Here is a 23,985-nt window from a genome sequence, read left to right on the forward strand (position 1 = left end):
GGCTGTGTAGAAGCCCGCATGGCACACTCCCAGACCCCTGCACTTCCCTCTCTCTGCCCTGCCCTTCCCACTCTCTGCCCTGCCCTTCTCTCTCTCAGCCCTGCCCTTCCCTCTATCTGCCCTGCCCTTCCCACTCTCTGCCCTGCCCTTTTCTCCCTCTGCCCTGCCCTTCCCTCTCTCTGCCCTGCCCTTCCCTCTATCTGCCCTGCCCTTTTCTCTCTCTGACCTGCCCTTCCCTCCCTCTGCCCTGCCCTTTTCTCCCTCTGCCCTGCCCTTCCCTTCCCTCTCTCTGCCCTGCCCTTCCCTCTCTCTGCCCTGCCCTTCCCTCTATCTGCCCTGCCCTTTTCTCTCTCTGACCTGCCCTTCCCTCTCTCTGCCCTGCCCTTCCCTCCCTCTGCCCTGCCCTTCTCTCCCTCTGCCCTGCCCTTCTCTCCCTCTGCCCTGCACTTCCCTCTCTCTGCCCTACCCTTCCCTCCCTCTGCCCTACCCTTCCCTCTCTCTGCCCTGCCCTTTTCTCCCTCTGCCCTGCCCTTCCCTCTCTCTGCCCTGCCCTTCTCTCCCTCTGCCCTGCCCTTCCCTCCCTCTGCCCTGCCCTTCCCTCTCTCGGCCCCGCCCTTCCCTCTCTCGGCCCCGCCCTTTTCTCCCTCTGACCTGCCCTTCCCTCTCTCGGCCCCGCCCTTCCCTCCCTCGGCCCGCCCTTCCCTCTCTCTGCCCTGCCCTTTTCTCCCTCTGCCCTGTCCTTCCCTCTCTCTGCCCTGCCCTTCCCTCTCTCTGCCCTGCCCTTTTCTCTCTCTGACCTGCCCTTCCCTCTCTCTGCCCTGCCCTTCCCTCTCTCTGCCCTGCCCTTTTCTCCCTCTGCCCTGCCCTTTTCTCCCTCTGCCCTGCCCTTCCCTCTATCTGCCCTGCCCTTCCCTCTATCTGCCCTGCCCTTCCCTCTCTCTGACCTGCCCTTCCCTCCCTCTGCCCTGCCCTTTTCTCCCTCTGCCCTGCCCTTCCCTCTCTCTGCCCTGCCCTTCCCTCCCTCGGCCCGCCCTTCCCTCTCTCTGCCCTTCCCTCCCTCGGCCCGCCCTTCCCTCTCTCGGCCCTGCCCTTCCCTCTCTCGGCCCCGCCCTTCTCTCCCTCTGACCTGCCCTTCCCTCTCTCGGCCCCGCCCTTCCCTCCCTCGGCCCGCCCTTCCCTCTCTCTGCCCTGCCCTTTTCTCCCTCTGCCCTGTCCTTCCCTCTCTCTGCCCTGTCCTTCCCTCTCTCTGCCCTGCCCTTCCCTCTATCTGCCCTGCCCTTTTCTCCCTCTGACCTGCCCTTCCCTCTCTCGGCCCCGCCCTTCCCTCTCTCGGCCCCGCCCTTCCCTCTCTCTGCCCTGCCCTTTTCTCCCTCTGCCCTGTCCTTCCCTCTCTCTGCCCTGCCCTTCCCTCTATCTGCCCTGCCCTTTTCTCTCTCTGACCTGCCCTTCCCTCTCTCTGCCCTGCCCTTTTCTCTCTCTGACCTGCCCTTCCCTCTCTCTGACCTGCCCTTCCCTCTCTCTGCCCTGCCCTTCCCTCCCTCTGCCCTGCCCTTCCCTCCCTCTGCCCTGCCCTTTTCTCCCTCTGCCCTGCCCTTCCCTCCCTCGGCCCCGCCCTCCCCTCTCTCTGCCCCGCCCTTTTCTCCCTCTGCCCCGCCCTTCCCTCTCTCGGCCCCGCCCTCCCCTCTCTCGGCCCCGCCCTTTTCTCCCTCTGCCCCGCCCTTCCCTCTCTCCGCCCCGCCCTTCCCTCTCTCCGCCCCGCCCTTCTCTCCCTCCGCCCCGCCCTTCCCTCTCTCCACCCCGTCCTTCCCTCTCTCTGCCCTTTCTTCCCTGTCTCTGGCACGCATGGTCACCTAGAGAGCTGCTAAAACACAGGTGACTGGGCCCCTCTCCCAGAGTTTCCTACAGATCTTGGGGGAAATTCTTATAAAATTGAGAGTTTTCATTCTTCTTTTTTTAATTATACTTTATTTTATTTTTAAAGAGAGACTCTAGCTCTTTTGTCCAGGCTACAGTGCTGTATCATTGTAGCTCACAGCAACTTCAAACTCTTGGACCCCAGGGACCCTTTTACCTCAGCCTCCCAAGTAGCTGGGACTACAAGCGCTTGCCACCTTGCCTGGCTAATTTTTCAATTTTTTAATAGAGATGAGGTAGCTCTTGCTCAGGGTGGTCCCGAACTCCTGACCTCAGGCGGTCCACCTGCCTCAGCCTCCCAGAGTGCTGGGATCACAGGCATTAGCCACCACCACAGCCAAGAATTTGCATTTCTAACAAGTTCTCAGATGATACCAAAACTGCTGATCCTAGAACTATACTCTGAGAAGCACAGTCACCTAAAAAGGGACCTGGTTCTGAGACTTAGAATTTACCACTTATGTGAAGAAACATGGGACTCTCTCTGCATGTCATTCTGACATGACAGGTGACATGGCCACACCAGTAATGATGCTGGAGAGTATTCTATGTGGTTCATCCTGTGAGGCTGTCCAACTCCAGGAAATTCAGCTGTCTTCTAACATTAATTCTCTCTCCTAGTTGAGGTGAACTTGGACCGACCTGCATGTGCCTTGCAGGGGCCTCTCCCACCACCAGGCCTCCTGTTTGGCCACAAGAATCCGCTGCCATCTCGGATCCGAGCCGTGCAGTGTATGTTTTGCTAAATAGTTGTATTCAGATACCTAATGCAGCAATTCTGTCTCTGTTCCTCTGTCCCATTAATTTTCTTAACTAGAGCTGAGCAGAGCCGACTAGCAGGCCGGCCCCGTCCTGTCTTCCCTGACAGCTGTGAGCCTTCTGTTGGGATATAAAAGCTGCTTATGATATCATTAACATCTGCTCAGGCCACTCTGAGACTTCTGGAGATGCTGTGTTTTCCCTTCTCACTGAATGCTCTGGCTGCTCCTTCTAGGCCCTGCCTCGAGGAGAGAGTATCCTGAGTGTCCCTTGCCAGTGTGGCCTGCATTACTCTCCTGAGCTGCAGGGCCTGGCAGATGCTGGCTGGGTCCAAGCCCAAGAAGGCAGATGGAATGGGGGTTCAGCCCGAAGCTGATTCCATGTTCACAGCAGGTGGAGGGAGGAGGAAGCCCCAGGTTTGCGGCCCCCACGAGGCAGCCCGGGTCGGAGTCTCACACTCTGGGTGAGCCAGGCTAGGTTTGCCTCTCCCACCTTAGAGGAGGAAGCCAGGCCTCCGTGTGGCGGGGTGACTGCCGAGCTCCCTTGGGGCAGAGCCTGCAGGTGGCATCCGTTCCCCTCCTGCTCTGTCCTGCTCTGTCCATCAAACATTTACTGGGTTCTCCTCCGTGCCAGACATAGTTCTAGGCCATGGCAATGTGAAGATAAAAACGTCTGTTTTCAAAGTGATCTCTTTCTAATGAAGGAGAGAAATCCTTAAAGTACAGAGTGAAAAATGTGCTAGAATGTGCATTCTCAAGGGTGGGGATTGCTTCTTGGGAGCAAATAATCTCAGCTATCACATCACTTTAGCTGTGGCCCTCTAGAGCTCAGCCCTTCCTAACTGAATCTTATTCCTTTGCATTCAGTTTCTCTCATGAGGGGGAATTTAAAATCAACTTACCTCAGGTCCTTGACAGGAATTCAGTGGCAGGAGTTCAGTGGCACTGGGAGAATGCCCAGGAGTAGTGCGTCTCCAGGAGGGGCCTCCAGCCAGGCTCCCTGGCAGTAAGATGTCTGAGTGTTGCCTCCAAGTAAAGGGAGAAATTCTCCAGGGCACAAAAGGAAGAAATAGACAGTAGGGTTAGAGATGTTAGGGAGTGCTGTCTAAGGAACTGCCGTGGTTCGGGAGCCAGAATTTGGGGAGATTGGGATGGGGAGGATGGTGCAATCCCCTGGGGAGAGAGAGCGCCCGGCTCAGCTCTGGTAAAGGGCTGTCTCATGTTCTTAAGGGGGATCAATGGAACGCATCAAGTAACACAGCAACCTATTCAGAACCGTGTCTTTAAAACATTCTGAGAAGAAAAAAGAAAGAATTAAGGGTAGGCAGCCCTGAGAGAGTGTCTGTGAGAAGAGAAAGGATAAAGCTGTATCCCAGACAGGAAAAGCACTCAGAAGGATGCGGCTGCCCTGCAGTCCTGGGCAGAGCCAGTCGGGGCTCCTGGGAGCAGTGGCCAGGCACTGGAATGCCAAGACACCATGCAGGCAGGTGGCCGAGTGGTCAGGTGTCAGGACACCAGGACACCATGCAGGCAGAGGGCCGTGTGGTTGGGCGCAGCCATGTACAGGCTGCTACATGGGGCTTGCTAAGGGAATACTATATTCTTTTTTAAGAACTTATCACGAAATTACAATTATATGCAAAAACAGAAACACCGTGTAATGAATTCTCAGGACACTCAGTGTGGACAGTCGTTAACTTGCCTTGTCTATTTCCAGTCCAGTTTCTCCACCTCAGCCAACACTGGCTCATTCTGAAGAAAGTCCAGGCATCCCAGCATTTCCTCTTGTAAATGTCCAAGAGATAGATATTCTTTTAAAACACATCAGTAATATCATCATCACTTTAAATACTAGCAATTATTCTTAATATCTTTGAATATCCACTGGATTACATTTTCCTGACTTTTGTATACACATATATGTATAGACAGACGTATAGTTTGGGGGGATTTTTCGTTGTTTTTTTTTTTTTGAGACAGGGTCTCAGTCTGTTGCCCAGGCTACAGTGCCGTGGTACAATCACAGCTCACAGCAACCTCAAATTCCTATGCTCAAAGGATCCTCCTGCCTCAGCCTCTTGAGTAGCTAGGACTACAGGCGCCTACCACCATGCCCAGCTCATTTTTGTTTGCTTATTTTTTGCACAGAGTCTCACTGCATTGCTCAGGCTGGTGTTAAACTCCTGGCCCAAATCAATCCTCCTGTCTCAGCCTCCCAAAGTTCTGGGACTAAAGGTGTGAGCCACCATGCCTTAACAGCCTTTTTATAAAACAGTGGTTTGTCTGAATTGGGATTGCAGAAGATCTCCTCGTTGCTTTTGGTTGTAAAATCTCTGAAGTCTCCCCCTCCCTCTCTTGTTTCCAGCACTTGATTTGTTGAAGAAATCAGAAGTAAGCTTTCATTTCTGTCTGAACCTAAATACAGCATCAGCTCGTCCCTTTTTCACCCCAGTGTGGTCACAGGAATGTGTTTTTTCTCATTAAGACGCTGTCACTTTCTTGGTCTGGGTCTTGGTTACGATCTAAACTCAACAAGCGCCCTGAAAATTGCCTGCTGGTGACAGTGAGGCCTCAAATGCCTAATAAAAAGTGTCCCTGAGTGAGGTGGCCTGGAACTGACTCCACTGAACCTACTCACTCCAGCTCTGTTTGTCTTTGTGATGCAAGGTGCATCTTCCAGAGACAGCCCCGAGCTCCCTCAGGATTGTCTGAGGGATGAGCTAATAGGACCCAGTCAGCCCCTTTGCCAGCAAGTGGGGCTGCTCCAGCTACCTTCCCCGGGGACCAGTGTTGCTTTTCTTCTGAAAAAAAGTTTCACCTAAAACTTCCTTCTGGTTTCTGGTTCAGGTGTGGACAACTGTCATTTCCTTCAAATCCCATAAAAGCTGATGGCCAAATCCAAGGTCCTTGGTGACCACTGACAGGCTTGTGCTCAGCCCTTTCCCGCATGGACAGCAGCAGGGTCCGGCCTTTCCTGGGCACGTGCCTGCATGGCCAGCAGAGGGGCCAGCAGTAGCAAATGTTTAATAACTTGCTCAAATTTTGATCCAGAATATAGCTGGTGATGCGGGCTGCAAAGTGTGGGTAATATCTCCAGTAATAACCTATTCATTTAGGTTAAAGGCAGTTCTGAAAGCTGACAAGTATCATACTTTGGAAAATATAGACCTTTCAGCTCTGCCCATCCTTTGATTACCGATCCCCCTGCTTCTCTCAGGAGCCCTTAGCAGACCGTCACTGCTCCAGGCGCCACATGTGCTGCGGCCAGGAAGAAGCGTGTGGACCAGGAACAGCTATTTTAGGTTCAACGTGGAAAATTCTCAGCTGCTGACATAAATTTGAATCTAATATGGCAGATTGTTATACTCTAAAATGTTGGCTTAGTGTTCTGGTGTGGGGTGGGTGGATGGAGCTTCTTGGGGGTGGAGGCCTCAGGGGGTGCAGGTGACAGCAGCCCCCAGGTCCCAGTCTACAGCAGCAGAGAAGCCAGCGTGGGCGAGAGGGGGCTCACTGTCCCCACGTCACTCTAAGGACCTTCCATTTTATGTCACCCCAGTCCTTCAGTGCACACACAGATAATTGAATTGTTAACTGAGGCTTTTCTTTGCCTCACTTTGGGGGCTCCTATTGTAAATGAACAACTGTTGATTCTGGAAATGTTTGACCATGTCAGTAGTTGGCTGTGACACAGTCTCTGTGTGAAAGCTGGCTGTCTTGTTAAAGTGGCTACCGCGCCATCTCATTGTGTCCTTACGTGCAGAAACGACACAGCTCCTTGACCAACCCAGTCCCAGGTACAAAGAATAAAACAAACAAAGGCGAACTCTAGAATTCTGAGACTTGGTGGTGGCAGCCCTGACACCATCATGGCACCCACCACGCTGACGGGGCCTGTGGCAGGCCACATTCACAAACGTCTTTCTCTGTGCTAAAGTTAAATAGCCCAGATTCGTTCACGATGGTGTGGTAGGCTGGTGTTGCCATTGAAACACAGCATACGACAACCTTTACTGTGTTAAAAGAGGAGAATCATTCAAACCTCCCCTTTAATCTCCATGAATTCATCAGTAAGACTTAAGTTTTAAGACAGTGGAATGATCTATAAGGGACTGTAGATTTCCCATGGCAGTTCACAAGCGAGGTCCACTTAACCATGTGTGTTACCCTGTGCTCCCACCCTTAGCAAAACCAACTTCTGTACTGAAGTCAGCTTGTGGGATAAGCTTACAAACGAGCTGGCGTGGCCCACCCTGTTACCACCTGTCATCTTCTCAGCCACGTGGCTGTTTCTTAGGTGTTTATCACAAACCACAAGATTTGTGGATTTGTGGATGCCCACTTGGATGGACCAGTCCCAGATTTAAAGCCTGAGTCTCTGAGCAGCATCCCCTTCCCTGGCACCACCACACCTTGCATCAGCGCCTCAGATCCCGTTAAGGAAATGCTCCTTCCCAAAATAATTATCTTCTCAGACAAAATGCATTTGGTGCTGAAGTTCTGAATTTTCTGCTTTATGTATGGACATATTTGTCTCGTTATTTTGCTTTTCTGAAGAAACCAATTACGACTCCTTGGCATTTATTGCAGATGAGCAAGAAAGTTCCGGAGCAATTATTTACACTGTGGAGCTTAAGCGCTACGGGGGGCCCCTTGGCATCACGATTTCAGGAACTGAAGAGCCGTTTGATCCTATAATCATTTCAAGCCTCACTAAAGGGGGATTAGCTGAAAGGTAAAATCTGACAGCGCTGGCGTAATGGCCTGCGTCTTGCGGCGGGTCCCCCTCCCCAGCTGCGGGAAATGTGCCTACCTCCTGTTGGTCTCTCAGCTTTTCTAAATCTGCACAAAGGACTGAGTTTGGAGCCAGAACTCTCAGGCAGAGCCCAGTTGGACTTTGAGGGCATCTCACAGGCAGGAATAGATGCCAGGCCTAGCACAGACCCCCCCGAGATGCATGAACTGACCACAGCTGACCACAGGCAGGTTTATACTGTGCATTTTGAACAGAGGAAAACTGCAGTTCAGGGAGGTTAAAGGGCTCATCTGCTTTAATTCTACAAACACTTTCTGAGCCTCTATTACCAGATAGGGTGCTGTGTTCGTCACTGTGTCTTTAAAAGAGGCTGATAGAGGCAGGTTCAAAGATTATGGAAAAAGCGCAGTGACCCGTCTTAATCATGCAGTGTAATTTGGGGTGTCTGTTGCTCCTCTGGCATTGACACACCCCGCTACCTGCTCCCTTCTGACTGCTAAGCTGCATTTCAGTCTGAGAGAGATTGTCAGCACACAGCAGGCCTTGTAGCAACTTCCATCCTCCAGTGACCTCACTGGGGCATGCACAGAGACTTTCCCGCTGACATGTAGAGACAGTGGTTGGTGACACAGAGACACAAACCGCAGAGAATTGGAGCTACAATGTGCCTTAGAAATTAGCTCGTACAACACATCCATCAGTCAGAGGGGCCCAGAAGCAGCTCAGCTCATACAATGCATTCATCAGTGAGAGGGGCACAGAGGCAGCTCAGAGGAGGTCACCCCATGGAGGGCAGTGTCCTGATGTCGCCAGGGACACCTGTGATGTGGTGTCCTCCTGGCCTGGGTCTCTCTGTTACAGACACAGTGTGAGGTCTCTGTGGCAGAGACAACAAGAAAAGAGGCATGTTGGTCTAATCCAGGAAGCCCTGGGCTGGTGTCTCTGGCACTCAGCATGGAGCTTTCACAACCTGGACAGAGGCTTTTCATGAGAGGATGCAGACATCTCTATATTTAGAGAGGACCTCATCCATGAGACCAGATGCAGTAGCATACTTGTTAGGTGGCTCACGCGACCCCGTGTCACCTCAACCACACCTGTTGCTGCTTCCCACCGTGGCTGCCCCTGGCGCAGAAGCAGGTGTGGTCAGAGCCTGGACTCGTGGGATTCCCCGGGAGCTCGGTTGGGTCCTTCGCTCACATAGTTCGAGTGAGCATGCTCAGCAGGAGACTGGCACGGGGACTCTGCCCCTGCAGACCTGAGTGCCCCCCTGTGCCTGGGCTTCGTGGCTGAGTCCACTGCCCCTGGCCTGTGCCTCCAAACGGGGACAGGTGTGCTGGGCAGCAGGACTGTGAATTCCACTCTGCTGGTCCAGACTGGAGTGAAGCTGGGAGGAGAAGGGAAAAGGTCGACAGTTGGTTGGGTCATTGCTCAGCAAGGTTATTTTCTTTTTTTTACATGTCAAGCAGTGTGTAAGGCCCTTACAAATGCTTCCCTATTAATGTCAGGCTGCCCAGTGAGGATCACCCCATTGTAGTGGTGAGGACATGATGCCCAGAAAGACTAGAGGAAGGCTCCCAGGTCACGCGCTGGTAGGCCGCGGAGGTGGGCGCAGATACACCCTGACTGATTCCTGCACTCGGCCTTTTCCAGTCCTAGGAATCATCACTTAGGGAGCCCCAGTTGTCCCAAGGTCTGGTGTGTCTCCCCACCTCTGTGGAGAGCTGGGCACTGATCGCATTAAACATTTTAAATCCACAGAAACAAAGAATGATCCACTTGTTCCATGTTGCTCATTTTTCTTGGGATTTTTAAGGGGTTACCAACTGACTTAGCTTGCTTGGAATTTAAAAAGCACACCACTTAAAAAACTAATTAAAACAATTTTTCTAATTTTATTGGAAGCTAGAATTAATTTGCAACAGATGCAGTTACTTTATCACATTGCCCAGGAGAAAGCTAGAGCCAGGGACCTGTGGGGGCCCTTGCCCCGTCTCTGTTGCAAGAACGTGTGAAGCGTGTCAGGGACTCACGTTCAGCAGCACGATGGATTGTCTCTGTTTCTCCTCCTGCTGTCGGTCCTTCAGGACTGGTGCCATCCACGTCGGAGACAGGATCCTCGCCATCAACAGCAGCAGCTTGAAAGGGAAGCCTCTGAGTGAAGCCATCCACCTGCTACAGATGGCCGGGGAGACGGTCACCTTGAAAATTAAGAAGCAGACAGATGGTGAGTGGGTCAGAGCTGCAGTTGGGGGTCCCTAACGCTTCCTTCCATGAGAGACCATGGCGGTGTCTGTGTGTGTCTCCTGGGAGATGTGTCCCTGGCCGCAGAGTTTGAGTGTCATTCGATTTAAATTTACTCTGCCACTTAAACTCCTCTCCTGTCTGTAAAGCCCAGTCAGCATCAAGTCCCAAGAAGTTCCCCCTTGCCAGCCACGTGAGTGACCTGGGGGATGTCGAGGAAGACTCCCCTCCAGCACAGAAGCCAGGCAAGCTCTCCGACATGTACCCCTCCACGGTGCCCAGTGTGGACAGCGCTGTGGACTCATGGGACGGGTCTGCAGTGGACACCAGCTATGGGACTCACGGTATGTCCTTGCTCTGGGGCCAGAGGACTGGACTTTGTTGAAGCCTGTGCTTCTCAAAAATGTATCCTCTGCTCTGTGAGGAGAGTGTCTTTATTTAACTGTGTCTGCTTCCGTGCAGCCATGTGGCGCCTGCTGCATATGCTCACTCGGGGCCTCATGCCTCCCCCGCAGTTGAGTCACCAGCACCGTCGAGCTGTCCAGGCCATGAGGCCTCCTGAGGCTGGGGCCTGACCCACAGCTTGTCCTTCAAGGCAAGCCACACGGTACAGTGGCTCAGTGAAGTCAGGCCCTACTATCTTATTTTTCCAGCAAGCTTTCCCCAGAGATGGATCAGGGCATTCTGAGGAGGTGCATAAGAGATTAGCCAATGTCGCAACCCCATTTATTCCTGCCCAGCTTTAGACCGAAGTTTGTAGGGGTTTCCTTGAATACTCAGTATAAGAGAGTTGTAATCACAATATAGGAAAGTATATACTAGATTTTTAATCATAGATGTCCTCTTCATGTGAAGAAATAATTATCTACATTAAAAGTCAAACCTTTTTCCCAGAATGTAAGCACCCCAAAAGTGTCAGGCTGAATATGGGACATACACCAGCAGCTTCTTTAAAAACTGTTCTGTTCCCAATGGTCAGAAAAGAGGTATGTCCACACCTCCCGGTGTCCCTGCCTCTAATGCCCCATGCAGACTCAGCCTTGAGTGGCCCTCGTCCATCCAGGGGGCCACAGAACAGAGCTCAGAGAGGCCGTGTCCAGGCTGCTGTGCCTCCGGCTGTGGCTCCACATCCTCCGTGTCAGGGGTGAGGGGGCCACAGAACAGAGCTCAGAAAGGCCGTGTCCAGGCTGCTGTGCCTCCGGCTGTGGCTCCACACCCCCACGTCTTCTTCTCTCCTGCATGTGAGTCACTCTCTGCTAGGTCCTCTGGAGAAAAAAAAAGTGGAAAAATCGAAAGTAAATGGCATTTCAAAGTTAGACGTTATTAGAGAGGACATGGGAGTTTGGTGGCAGAGAAGATATTTTAAACACTTAAAACAAAATTAGGGCTTTCATTTAGCTAGCAATTAATTTCCCTGAGTCATAACGTCTTATGACAAGTTAGCTGTGCCACCAAGTAACACATACTTCACTTGCCTGAGGATGAAGGGCCACCGGAGGACACCAGCAGAAGGACCCAAATCACATTCTCTCCGAGTAGGGCTCTGCGGGTAATTTGTTGCAGTGTGTGTTTGCTGCAGATTCATCACTGTGGGGGGTATTTTGTTATACAGGGGGTGCCGTTGAGGGTAATGAGTTCTGCCCAGAAGGAGATGCGTCAGGACTCAGCTGTGGGGTGGGGACAGGGCACACTGTCAGGGATGGGGGACCATGGTCAGCATTATTTGCGAAGCATCTTGAAAACTTGAGTAGCAATCCTAGTAATGTGAAATTTGGTCTTTACAGTTTGGAAGTCTCTGTGAGGCTGAAAGGACGTAGCGGGTGGGTGGAGACAATGGAATCACAACAGGACAGATGTCCTCCAAGGTGTTGGAAACGGTGACAGTCCCCCAGTCTGTAGAGCTCATCAGAGACACGGAGCAGGTTCCTGTCACGGGCCCAGTGACTCTTGTAACGAGTGTGGGAACTAAAGGCCAGAATTGCTGTAGGATCCCTGTGTGCGCAGGGGTCAGGAGTCACTGGCCTCACCTGCCCCTCCCCCTGCCCCTGCTCCAGCCACACACTCAGTGCCTGTGGTGGCAGCTCGTCCCCTCACTGAGGCGTCCCCCACACCACGTGCTGTGGCAGCTCAGAAGCTCCAGGGTTTGTTGAGCTGACATCTCTGGTCAGCCCGAGTCCAGCCTCTGGGTCATTCCCATCTGCACCAAGGCCCCCTGAGGACAGCCTTCACATGCTCCTGTCTCCTCCGAGCCACCAGCAGCAGCTCCCGCTCCCTCAGCTCCCTCCTGCAGCTTGCAGAGTGTCCCTGTCACCCCGAGGCCTCTTCTGTATAGCTCTAGCTCCTCTGTTCCCACTGAGTGCAGCCTTCATGAAGTCATGTCCCACAGCGATCTGACCGTCCAGAGCCCAGAGCACCTGTCACCTCCATCACTGCAGAGCAGAACTGTCAGTGCAGCCAACCCCAAATACGCGTGTCAGAGGTCACTTCACCATCACTCACTATGAGCTTGCTGTTCCTCTTTTTGTGGCACTGGGAGGTCTGGGTGGAGCTTGCGAGGTTGACTCTTTCGGGTTTTTTTGTTTGTTTGTTTGTTTAATGGCTGGGGCCAGGTTTGAACCCGCCACCTCTGGTGTACGGGGCCAATGCCCTACTCCTTGAGCCACAGGCGCCACCCAGAGGTTGACTCTTTCAAAGCGAGGCATGGAGCCGCACTTTTTCCCTTTTTGTTAAACATCACATGGTGAGATGTTAGCTCCTCTCTCCAGGCCGCCTGGAGTCAGAGCGCTGTGGTGTTTCCAGCAGGACACTCCCCCACCGGCACGAGGGGGTGTCCCCCCAGGCTGGAGGTCAGTGTCTTTGCAGCCACTCTTGCTTCCTGCTTGTTGCAAAGGCCACACATGCTCACTCACACGTGACAGCTGGCACAGTGTGGGGCAGACACAAGAGAAACACACTCTCTGTTCCCACACAAGAGGTCCCTGGGTGGAAGGGCCAGTTAACAAGCATCACGCCCGTCTCGCCAACAGCACTAGGGTTACTGACCAGCTAATACGGAAGGAAGCGGGAGGCCTGTCTACCTGTGAGAAAGGCGAGTGCCACCCACGTCTGTGCAGCTCCGCCTCCGCCCCCTCTGCCCACCTCGCCTGGGCCGTCGCCTTTGGCCTGGGGGTCTTCCTACTCCTAGCTCAGAAAAGCCTGTGATTGCCTTGCTTGGATTTCCCAGAAGTCAGTGAGGAGAAACGGCCCGTCAGCTGCACCTGCCGGTCCCATGGCCTGAGCGCCTGTGTGATCCTTGACTCTGAACTTGGGCGGCTTTGTTTCTGTCTTAGTTTCCTCTCTTTTGAAGTCATTTTAATCACTTCAAATCTCTTAGGGAAAAAAAAATCTACTTTATCCAGGTTCCAAATATGTTTGCATATAATTAAGGTACAGTTAAGGAATCTCTTACTAAATTCTTTTCATTTTCTTAGATTCTCTGGTTATATCTCTAGTATCATTTCTTAATTGCTGTATTTTTGTGTTTTCATTCTTTTCCCATGTTAGATTAGCAGTTCATTTTGTTTTGTTTTTTCCTAAGGACTTGCATTTATGAGTTCTACTCTGTTTAACATAAATGTTTGCTTTTAATTTGATTCACTCTTTCATTCAGTTCCTTTTAGATTTTATGTGAGTCAGTTGCCTAATTTATTTCCACTGTTTACTTCAGGATGGGTTCCTTCCTTGTGTTTTCATGATGACGATGGTAACTGGCAAGGACCCCACCACGCACAGAGCCCAACTTCCCTTTCCTGTAGTTAACAAGTCTAACAGATGCCCAGAGGGCAGCCAAGGCAGCGGCCATGTCCTCCCCGTTGCGGGGGTTTGATTTTCCTCTTTCGCTTCTTTTCTGATCTCCACAAGCTCATGTTTCATCTCTTTCATTATCTCATCTTGCCCAATTCCCCCTGAGCTCTTATATTTGTGCTTTGACCTCTTGTTTTATGAAGACGGCATCTTTGCTGTGCTGTGTATTCTGACATTTTGTGATGGTCTGTTTGGTCACATGTCCTATATGCTTCTCATGAGTATTCTCATCTGCTTTGTTTTTCTATTCTTTTGCTCCTGCTTTTTTGATGTTAACTCTGGCCTACACCTTACGCTAGATCCTTTTAAATTATTGTTTATCATTGAGTGAGATGATGAACTGAGAAAGCAGAGCCCAGTGTATTCCAGGCTGGTGGGCCTGCCCAGCTGACTGCATTGCACATGTGAGGTCCAGTGAACAGGGCGACCACCACAGGCAGACCTCTCTCTGCTCTCGGGGAGGGCGACCACCAGGCTGCTCACAGGCGGACCCCTCTCAGTCCCTGGGGAGGGCGACCAGCAGGCTGCTCACAGGCGGACCCCTCTCAGCCCCTGGGGAGGGCGACCACCAGGCTGCTCACAGGTGGACCCCTCTCAGCCCCTGGGGAGGGCGACCACCAGGCTGCTCACAGGTGGACCCCTCTCAGCCCCTCAGGAGGGCACTCCCACAGCGTGCAGCACACCTGGACGTGTGTTCTTGGCCTGACTTTCCCCTAGTGCCAAATGGGTGCAGGGCACTCCCTGCCACCAGCCCATGCAGCGCATTCTAGAATTCCCAGAATAGCATTGCTGCTCTGCCCTAGGTCACAGCCCTGCTTTGGAGGCTGAGCTGTCTTAGAAGTCTCTGGCACAGATGTCTCCCCACCACCTTGCTCCCCACCTGACATGCATTTAATTTGCAACCTCTCTGAGGCATCACTGCTGGAGAGCACACAATGTTCTAGCTGTTTAGAGCAGGCTAGTGTCCTGTGACCCTTGCCACTTCTTGCTCTCAGATGATTTCTGAAAGAAGGAAGAACCACCTTCCCCTCACCCTCTAAGACCGCAGCCTCCTCTGGACACTTTGACTGTTTCTTGGCAAGAACAATTATAGATAATTAAACGTATGATTTTTCCCATTCTTAACAAAATTAGGGCTTTAGGAGCAGGCGGGGCAGGGAACCCGCGGGCTCACTCTTCTATACAAAATTTGGTTTCTAAAAATGAAAGTAGAGGTAAGAGCTGCAGTCCCAAAATTGTGGAGTTGAAGCCTGAATCCAGACCTCATGAATAGGAACCAACAGTGTTTAGTTCACTTTTCTACATGAATCCACTGAGTGTGAATGAAGAGGCACTGTCTGCACTAGTACAGACCAACGTTACAAGGCGGGATATCAGATTTTACAAGCGTCTAAGGTATAGTTACTCTAAAAGTAAAAACCATCTCGTCTTGATGCCATTCACTCTCAGAAGTGTCTGCGTTTGTAAAGACCTGTCTTACGTTATGCACATAAATAAAACTAAACATTACTCTCAGGGAAAAGAATCTGGACTGGATTTTTTGCCTCACATTAGGATACAAAGTGTAGGACCAGATACCGAAACCCAGATAAATAAGAAATAAAGGGGGGAAAGAAGCTTCCAACTCTAAATCATAGGCGTAATCACTTAGGATTGTACGTTTTTAAAAATTATTTCTCCAATTCATGTATCAATTTTTAATCTGAAATACAGTTTTCAGTATCACACATGTACTTTGATTTTGCGTGCTTATGCCATGATTCAATAAAAACGAAATTTAATTACATTTCTGGCAGTTGACTTTTCTTACTCCTGGGCTGCCACATTTATCCCATTCCTTCTCTGGCTTTTTAAGTTTGACTCCTGGTACAAGGGGACATTCCCCAGGGCTTGTTAACTTCTCAGCTGTGTCAGCCAGCTCGCCTTTTACCTAAACCTGATTTTCCTGAGAGAAAACTCCCTATTTTAAACCGAGATGATCATCATCCACATGCATCAAGTGGGGACTTAGTATAGCTGCACAGAAAACCCAAATGATGGCACAGGAATCTCTGCCCCGCAGTGCAAGTCCTGGAGTAGACAGGAGGCCATGGTGTCATCAGGACAGGGGTCTTCTGCTCATTCAGTACCTCTGTGCCCACCACTGCACAGTCTGTCCTGAAACCTCCGGCAGGGCTGACGTGGCAGCTCCTCCCTCGTCTTTGAGCTTCTTACCATCCCGGTCTCTATCAATGATCTTTGGAAGGACCAAGTCTAGTCATGCCACTCCCTTATAGCAAACAGAAAAGCCCTCTCTGACAGTTCTCTTGTTATAGGATGAAGCCAAAGCTCCTTCATTTAAGAGGCACAGTTCTTTGTCCTCTTGGCCCCACCTACTCTGCAGCCCTATCTTCTGACCCTTCCTTGCTGCAGCCTTCTCCACCCACCTGGACTTCTCACATCCTCTGAGCACACTTCACTCACCCGCACCTGTGCCAGCACCAGGGGTCTTGATACTTAATCCACCCTTCTTCAATTCTGAATCAACTGAGAAAGAAAAACTGGAGTCAGCTGGGAATTAAAGTATCAGTGTTTTTAATTATTTTATTTTATTTTCTACAAAAGCTGGAGTTGTCCTGCAGCCAGAACCAGGGTTATTATTTCCCTACCCCCAACTGAGGTCTAGACATTGGGACTTAAATTTGGTTCAGCTGAATAGAACTGAAAACCATCAATAATATAGTGGCTTAAATTCTAAAGAACCAGGCCCCTGAGAGCTGGTGTGTCACTCTGCAGGGCCTTCAGGGACACCTGCTCCTATGCATGTCTGCTCTGTTATGCCTAGCATTTGGAGTCCATCCTTGGGGTTATCTCATGGCCCAAAATAGCTGCTGGGGCTCCAGCTATTTCATATGCATTCCAGGCAGCAAGAGGACAAAAGTTGTAAGGAACCTTCTCAAAAGTTCCCTTGGCCATGTCACTGACCAAAATGTCTCACAAAGTTACATCAAGCTTTGAGGGAGGCTAAGAAATACAGTTTTAGGCTAAGCAATAATTAGGGAGAAGACGTGTAGTCTGTCCCAGCTCTCTCCCTGCCCTGTCAAACCCTTCCTGCCTCCGTCAAGCTCAGAGAGGCCCAAGCATGGGGCCCAGATTTGCTCACTTCACGGTTCAGCAATAGTGGGGTGGAGAGGCAGTCCCGTATCTTTCTTTTGTTGTTTTGAGATAGTCTCACTCTGTTGCCCTAGGTAGAGTGCCGTGGTGTTGCAGCTGACAGCAATCTCAAACTTCTGGGTTCAAGCGATCCTCTTGCCTCAGCCTCCCAAGTAGCTGGGACTATAGGCACCTGTCACTATGGCTGGCTAATTTTTCTATTTTAGTGGAAACAGCTCTCACTTGTTCAGGCTGGTCTCGAACTCCTGAGCTCAAAGGACCTTGGTCTCATCACAGGAGAAGTCTTTTCCAAATCATTCCTGATTTGACAGCTGGGGGCTTATGTCCCAGCGCCAACTCACCATTGTAGGTTTGAAATGGGTGGGAAATAATCCTGTCCTTGGGAGAGGGACGACAGCTGAAGGAGGTGGGGGAGGGCAGGCAGGTCTTGGTCACAGGCACCCTCTCAGCTAAGTCAGTTTGGGGAAATAACACATGCTGAGGTCTGGAAACTGATTCTCCCACAATTACAGCTTGAACTCCCAGGACAGTTTGAAGGTAGGCGGCTCTAAGCCTTTGTCATTTTCACCTGTAAGTCTTGGATGATAATGGGGCCTTCCTTCAGAGATGGTTTTGAAGGATAAGGTAATGGACACAGAGGACTTGGCGCAGTCCTGGGTGCAGGATAAGTCATCCATCATTCTCACTATTACTAAGCAGCTGCTGTTGCTGCTGTCACTCAGCCCCAGGGCTGGTGGGCAGTGAGCTTTCTCCGTGGCCCCAGGAACTCTAGGCCCCTGTTAACACCCTGTCTGTGTTTTAGGCGCGGGTTTTCAGGCACCAGGATACAATTTCAACATCTATGACTGGAGGAGCCTGAAACCTAGAGGCAGTTTGTCCCCAGGCTGTAAGCCTCGGAGCCAGACGTACCCGGACGTGGGGCTGAGCAGCGAAGACTGGGACCAGTCCACAGCCAGCAGGTGAGGCTTTACCCAGACAGCTTTGGGCCCTGGGGCAGGTTTGAATCTGGCACCTGCAGTCAGTGCACAGGTCAGCGTGGGCTCTCAGAGCCCCTGGCACCGCGCCTGGCTCCCCCGACAGTGGCAGCTGAGCAATTCCATGGTGCAGGGCGAGCTGAGCTGGGCTTCCCCGCCTGGGAACCGGCCTGTGTGAGCCATGTCCTCACTTGGTGACAACGAGCACCCTCTGCTTTCTGTTAAAAAGTTTCACTTTCAGTTACTTTTTTAAAAAGAGACTTTATTATTTTGGCATTTTGATCCTTACCAAAACATTTTATGGAAATTCATAAAAAATGACAGCATTTAATTTATTTATAATGATATTTATAATAAGAGGGAAAAACATTTTTCTCTCCTAGAGGAAAGTTAGATTGATCTTGCCCTGTAAACGGCAGCCAAAATGCATTCCTGAGTTCCATCTGTCCATCTGCAGGAGGGCTGGGGGTCAGGGTTAGAGGTTGGGGTCAGGGATTAGGGTTGGAGTCAGGAGTTAGAGGTTGTGTTCGGGGGTTAGAGTTGGGGTCAGGGGGTAGGATTGGGGTCAGGGTTAGGCGGGAGTGACCTGAGCTGGGTTAGCGGCCGGATGCTCTTCCCATGGCTCCCTTGCTCTGGGGCCACTGTACTTGGCAGCCACATTTGGGGGAAAGCCAGCCCCAGAATGAATCTGTGTTTGGCGAGGTGCTAACGCGGGCTGTGTTTCTGGGCCGCAGCTTTGCAGGGGCTCCCAAAGGCACCGAGGCCGAGCAAGAGGAAAGCTTCTGGTCCCAAGCGCTGGAGGATCTGGAGACCTGCGGCCAGTCGGGCATCCTACGAGAGCTGGAGGTAGCCTCTGTCTGCTCCTTACTGTCTTCATTTCTACACTCATTTTTTGGTCCTTTTAAGTTTGCATTTGTCACACCAGTTCATTTAAAAGCTTTAACCCTTTCCACAGGAGAGAGCCGACAGGCGCGTGTCTTTGAGAAGCGTGGGCCTCCTGGTAGCTACCCTTCACCCTTCACCTTGTACTCTTGCTTGTGAGCTGCCTTCCCGCCCCGCCTTCTGGACAGCAATTTGATTTTAGACAATGCAGCTGGAACTATTTACCTTCATTCCCACTCCCAAGCTTACTGACTTGTGGCTTACGGTTGCTCCCGCTAACCCTGACTGCCCCGTCCCCCACCACGCCGCTGGGAAGCGGGCGCGGTCCAGCTGCAGCACCCCACTCTGAGCTGCTTCAGAAAGGTTGATTTGGCATGTTCGCATTCGTACCTGGTACGGAAGTTAATTTGATGGTTAAGAGGAACATAAGAGGAAATTGTACTTTATTTTGTTCTGCCCTTAAAGTAGGTGGCGATTTGGCTGGTGAGCAAGGCCAGTCTCTTTGATAAGCAACCAAAATATTGCACGGACTTTGCCTTTGATGGCAATTCCTGATTCCGTACTAACTTAGTGTGAGACCGGGGAAAGAGCAAGATGGAGCGTGATAGTGGAACTCCTCTTGAGTTCTTTAATCAAAGCCGTGAATTTGCTGACGGTATTCACACTTCAGTCTGGGAAGTCCTGGACTATTTCCTTTTATGTCCTTTTAAATCTTCTGAGCTGTAAAAAATAAAGTGGCGAAAAGTCTCATTTTTATTTTGATGTCATATGAGGTCCCCAAGTCACCCTAAGGAATGTGAACGGCATAATGGGGTGAACTCTTGCAGTCCTTAGATGATCACTCATCTTTATATTATTTTGCTTCTCAATTGCATGTGTGGATTTTTTATGTGATTCTAATGTTTGTGAATCTGCAAAGAGAATTATAAAGAAAAATACTAGTGTGACTTTGTAAACATCATCATATCACCTGGCATGAACTTCAGCTTCAGAGCACAGTTAAAGGACCTGGACATGGATAATCCTATAAATTTTAAATTCATTAAGATGTTAGCAATTGATTCCTTTTTATACAACTTTCAGAAAGAGTGGAATGTTTACGTATCACCTGGTTTATTTAAACTCTTACCACCTCCTGTGTGAGTGATGAGTCAAAGTGGCCTAAACTGCAAGATACCAGCACAGCTCACAATTACTGAACACACCCAGCTTTTGAAAGCGCATTTTGGCTCCTATGACTTTTTCATTTTGCATTTTGATACTTCTCTTTTGAAGGAAAAGCTATCTTCTAATAGCTTCTTTTACATTAGGTAAAAAGAAAATGATGTGAAAAGCACTACAATGAGGTTGTGTTTTGACCCAGAAATTTAGTTATGTCATGAAAATAACACCCACCAGCAGAGGAGTTATGTCCCTGACATACTTTTGCTCTGACAGAGCTCGAGGCAGGCAGGTGTAGCCCCTGAAATGCAGAAAGGAAACAGGTGAACTTACAAGCCAAGGAGAAGTTAAAGTCCTCAACTAGGAAGAATGATTAGCAAATTCATAATTATACTTTTATCACAAAGAATATTAACTTTGTAATTTAAATGAACTCCATGCCCTTGACTAGAATTGCTAGTATGCAAAAAATATTGCTAGAGCTAGATTCCCGCCTGTGAAGTTTACATCCAGAATTAAAAGTTAAATCACAGTGTACCACTAATAAAGGTAGAAGCTTAGCTAAAGTGAAAAATTATTACAGTTAAAATGAAAATGAAAATTAATTTACTAATCACTTTCCCTATTGCTAGCAATAACTTAAGTTCAGCTTTAGCAATGAAAAATGTATAGCTTTAATGAAAGAGAAAAATTTGAACAAGTTTTTGGACAAGTTTTTGACCTTTCTTGCTAGATATTTCTGTAAAACCTGGGGATCATAATGAGCTAATGCTTAAGTGGCAGTTAACAAATGTTCAATAGAGTAATAAAGTATTCAGTAAAAATTAACTATTAGTATTGCCATTTTTTGATAAATGATCAGTGCATTAACTTTTTTGTTTAATATAAGACGATCTGAATAAATGTCAGAAAACCCCAAGTTGTCAGAAGGAACTTAAATTACAAAATGGGGCAACTGAAAACGGGCAATACCTACTCTTGAAGCCAAAACAAATCCTAAGCAATTTAAAATAATTATTTCCTAGTTTTTTTATTTCAGTTTTTACACTTGTGTTTTAGTTTTTATTCCTCCTTAGATGCTACTTGCAGCTCACTTTAAATGGAGCTGTCAAGCCATATTTTGAAAACTTGAACTCAAGAGCTATTGGTAATGTCACATTCTTCCCCGAGAACTCCTAAATCATCTGTCATTTCTTCTCTGACAGCTAAGACAGACTCGTCACAGGAAAACTTCTGTCTCCTGGGTGGAGTGATTAGGTGTTTGTGCTTCCTGCTGTTCCGTGAGAAATGAATATAAAAAAATATTTTATAAAATAGAAAATAATTGTAACAAACAAAGCAAATAACTAGTCCAAATAGAGGGAAATAGTACATGGATTGTCCTCTCTGCCAGAAGACAGTCAGTCCCAGAAGTTAAAGTCCTCAACTAGGAAGAATGATTAGCAAATTCATAATTATACTTTTATCACAAAGAATATTAACTTTTTAATTTAAATGAACTCCAGCAGGTTAGATGGAACGATACACGTGGTCAGGTGCCTAAGACAGAGGGGACCACGGTACCAATGACGCTGGTACAAAAGGTTCCAATAAACTTAAGAAAGGTAATTATCTGAAACGAGCTGTGGTATGGATAAGTCAGAGTTGTTTACATATTAGCTTTTCTTTGCCTAATAAAAGGAAGTTTTATGTATGGGGTTCAGCCTGATACCTTGACTGGGAAGCCATGCAGCCCGGTGGCCAGGAGCCCGGGTTCTGGTCAGACTATCCGCTCCAGTCCCAGACTCCCCTCACCCAGGCACCCCCTTTCTTAGCTGAGAGGGAGATATAATGATTTTAGTATCCACCATGTAGGGTTGCTTAAGTGTTAAATCATATTCTACCCACAATACATAAGTATTCAATTTCACATGAATTTCAGCTTCAGAGCACAGTTAAAGGACCTGGACACGGTTAATCCCATGAATTTTAAATTCATTACGATGTTAGCAATTGATTCCTTTTTATCCAACTTTCAAAAAGAGCAGAATGTTTCAAAAAGCGTGGAACCTCACGTGAGATTTAGCGTATGTTAATGTCTAAAGATCAGCCAATTTTTTTACAGTGATGATTTTCTTTTTTACAATTATCAGTGAGATAACTGATCTAGTCAAGATATTGTAAGTTTCTTTGTTTTGTTCCTTTTTCGGCAGGGTTAGGAGGTGTGCATGTTATTAGAGGATATGTGTGCCAATATGTGGCTGCCACTCAAAAGAGCTTGCCAGTGGCATGTATATAGCTGAACACCAGGTGAATCTTAGAATTCTGGAATCTTAGACAAAAAAAAGAAAACACTCCTCACTTGGCAGGGCTCCCTCCCTGTCTGTAGTTCAGGAAAGTGCCCTCGACTTACCCACCACCTCAGCCACCTCAGGGACTCACGGTGAGGCTTAACTGAGGGAACGCGTTGAGAGCTCTCAGCAGGTTAAGCAGAGCGTCTGTCCTGGCGCTGGCACCACACACAGCCATGTCTCACTGCAGCCACTCACGTGGCACATGGGTGCCTGTCCCCATGGTTTCAGGCAGATTCCCCAGTGCTAACTTACCCTCATACACCATCACATCTTGGAATGCAGAGCTCGTCAGGGGCCTATTTTCAGAACACAGCATCTTGTGACGTTGAGAACCAGCAGCCACGATGTGATGCTGGTTTCAAGCCCTTTTGCGCTTCAGCTCCAAGGGTCGTCATTAGGAGCTAATCTTGCCATTGCTTGTGAGTTACGCAGGGAACACGTCTGAAGCTGAACAGACCAACAGTTCACTGGTGAAATCCCACCCCAATCTCAGAGCTTTTGAGTAAAGGGTTGAACTCAATAGCATAAATCATTATTTCTTCATGCCTTTGAGGACCTTACACAAAGGCCCCTTCTTGGGAACGCTGATCTGTACTGAGATGGGGGCCTCCCTGGTCCACAGGCCTCAAGGATAGGCCCCGAGGCCAGAGGAAAGACAGCACACAGTGCTGGAGGGGATCCTGAGGAGAGCCCCTGCCTTTGTGTCTGGCGATGGCTGGCTCCTTGGGAGAGAGATGAGTTGTAGGCAGCCTGTGAACCCCATCTGTTAGGGCCTCTCACTGGAAAGTTAGTGCTTAAAATGGGATTTGCAATAAGCAACTGTCACAGCTTTTCAATTTGCCTCCAAACTGCCAGGGGTGGTAGGTGATTAAATAAACTGAGTGGCGTAAGAACTTAAATTGGATTTGAGCTACGCATTGTAAATTGCAAAGCCTTCTCCAGACATGCTGGTCCAGCCTGCAGTCCATTCTCTAGCCTTTGGCTCTGCCCTGAAGAGACAAATCTTGACTGGGCAGGAGGAGGAATGGCCCTAGTGCTGGGCAGCTCACCCCCTCCTTGGCCATAGCTTAACTGTTTCTGAAAATTGTCGATGCCACAGGCAACTATCATGTCGGGGAGCACACTGAGCTTGAATCGCGAGGCTCCGACAGCCCGCAGCCAGCTGGGGCGGCAGGCCAGCTTCCAGGAACGGGGCAGCGCGCGGCCACACTACAGCCAGACTGCTCGGAGCAACACCCTGCCCTCCGAAGTGGGCAGGAAGTCTGTGCCCCTGCGGAAAGTGAAACAAGACATGAAGGAGGTCGTGTCCCCAACCCCTGTGGAGCTGCACAAGGTAGGGACACTCTCTCCTCTCCTCCTCCCGCACCAGGCGCAGGCCCCAGGCCAACAGAGGTGACGGCCTCCTCCGGGCCAGCCAAGGAGAGAAGCTGGAAGGTGGGTCCTCACACCTTGTTCTCAAAACATGACCCCGAAGGTCATCCTGGGGAGCAGGAAAACAGGTTTTCAGGCAACATAGTTATCAAAAATATATCTATAGCCAAACTCTTCTGAGGGAAGGTGTGGCTGTAGTATCACACGGAGCTCTGATGAACTGGCATGCAGTGCGATTCTTGTCACGCTGGGTGGGCAGGTTGTCTGAACGTCATCTGCTCCCTCAAGCTTTGCTGGGAGTCTCATCCCCAGTCGCAGACCTGGAGGGATGTTGTGCTGCTCCGGAGACACGAGGTTGTCTTCAAAATGCAACTGCACGTCTCAGGCCAGGACAGACTGAGACCCGGTTTGTTCCCATGAGACATGACCGTCACCTCACTGTGCCTGGGGTAAGAGGACGCACTGAGTTCAGAGCCACTGGCCAACTGTGCTGGGCACATGTCGGTGGCCATGTCTGGGGATCCCGGGGCCAAGGAGAGGCGTGGGACAAGGTGTTTCTCATTTTCTTTGCTAAGCTAATGCCTTGGTTTTTGTCCATA

The 23,985-nt window shown here is 49.8% G+C and overlaps 1 protein-coding gene across 9 annotated transcripts in view; it reads left to right on the forward strand.

The window, feature by feature from the left end:
- GRIP1 (glutamate receptor interacting protein 1) overlaps positions 1 to 23,985 on the forward strand; it is a 687,322-nt gene that overhangs the window by 649,357 nt on the left and 13,980 nt on the right. For 6 of the 9 annotated variants that reach the window (XM_053554787.1, XM_053554785.1, XM_053554791.1 and 3 more), the window contains 7 exons: positions 7,260 to 7,404; positions 9,513 to 9,652; positions 9,819 to 10,013; positions 17,468 to 17,624; positions 18,374 to 18,485; positions 18,595 to 18,639; positions 23,115 to 23,348. In XM_053554787.1, the coding sequence (XP_053410762.1) occupies positions 7,260 to 7,404; positions 9,513 to 9,652; positions 9,819 to 10,013; positions 17,468 to 17,624; positions 18,374 to 18,485; positions 18,595 to 18,639; positions 23,115 to 23,348 (1,028 nt within the window). The remainder of the gene's footprint in view (positions 1 to 7,259; positions 7,405 to 9,512; positions 9,653 to 9,818; positions 10,014 to 17,467; positions 17,625 to 18,373; positions 18,486 to 18,594; positions 18,640 to 23,114; positions 23,349 to 23,985) is intronic. The other 3 variants (XM_053554786.1, XM_053554792.1, XM_053554793.1) reach the window with 1 other exon arrangement.

This window comes from Nycticebus coucang, chromosome 12, assembly GCF_027406575.1.
Source record: "Nycticebus coucang isolate mNycCou1 chromosome 12, mNycCou1.pri, whole genome shotgun sequence".
In the NCBI taxonomy this organism is placed as follows: domain Eukaryota; kingdom Metazoa; phylum Chordata; class Mammalia; order Primates; family Lorisidae; genus Nycticebus; species Nycticebus coucang.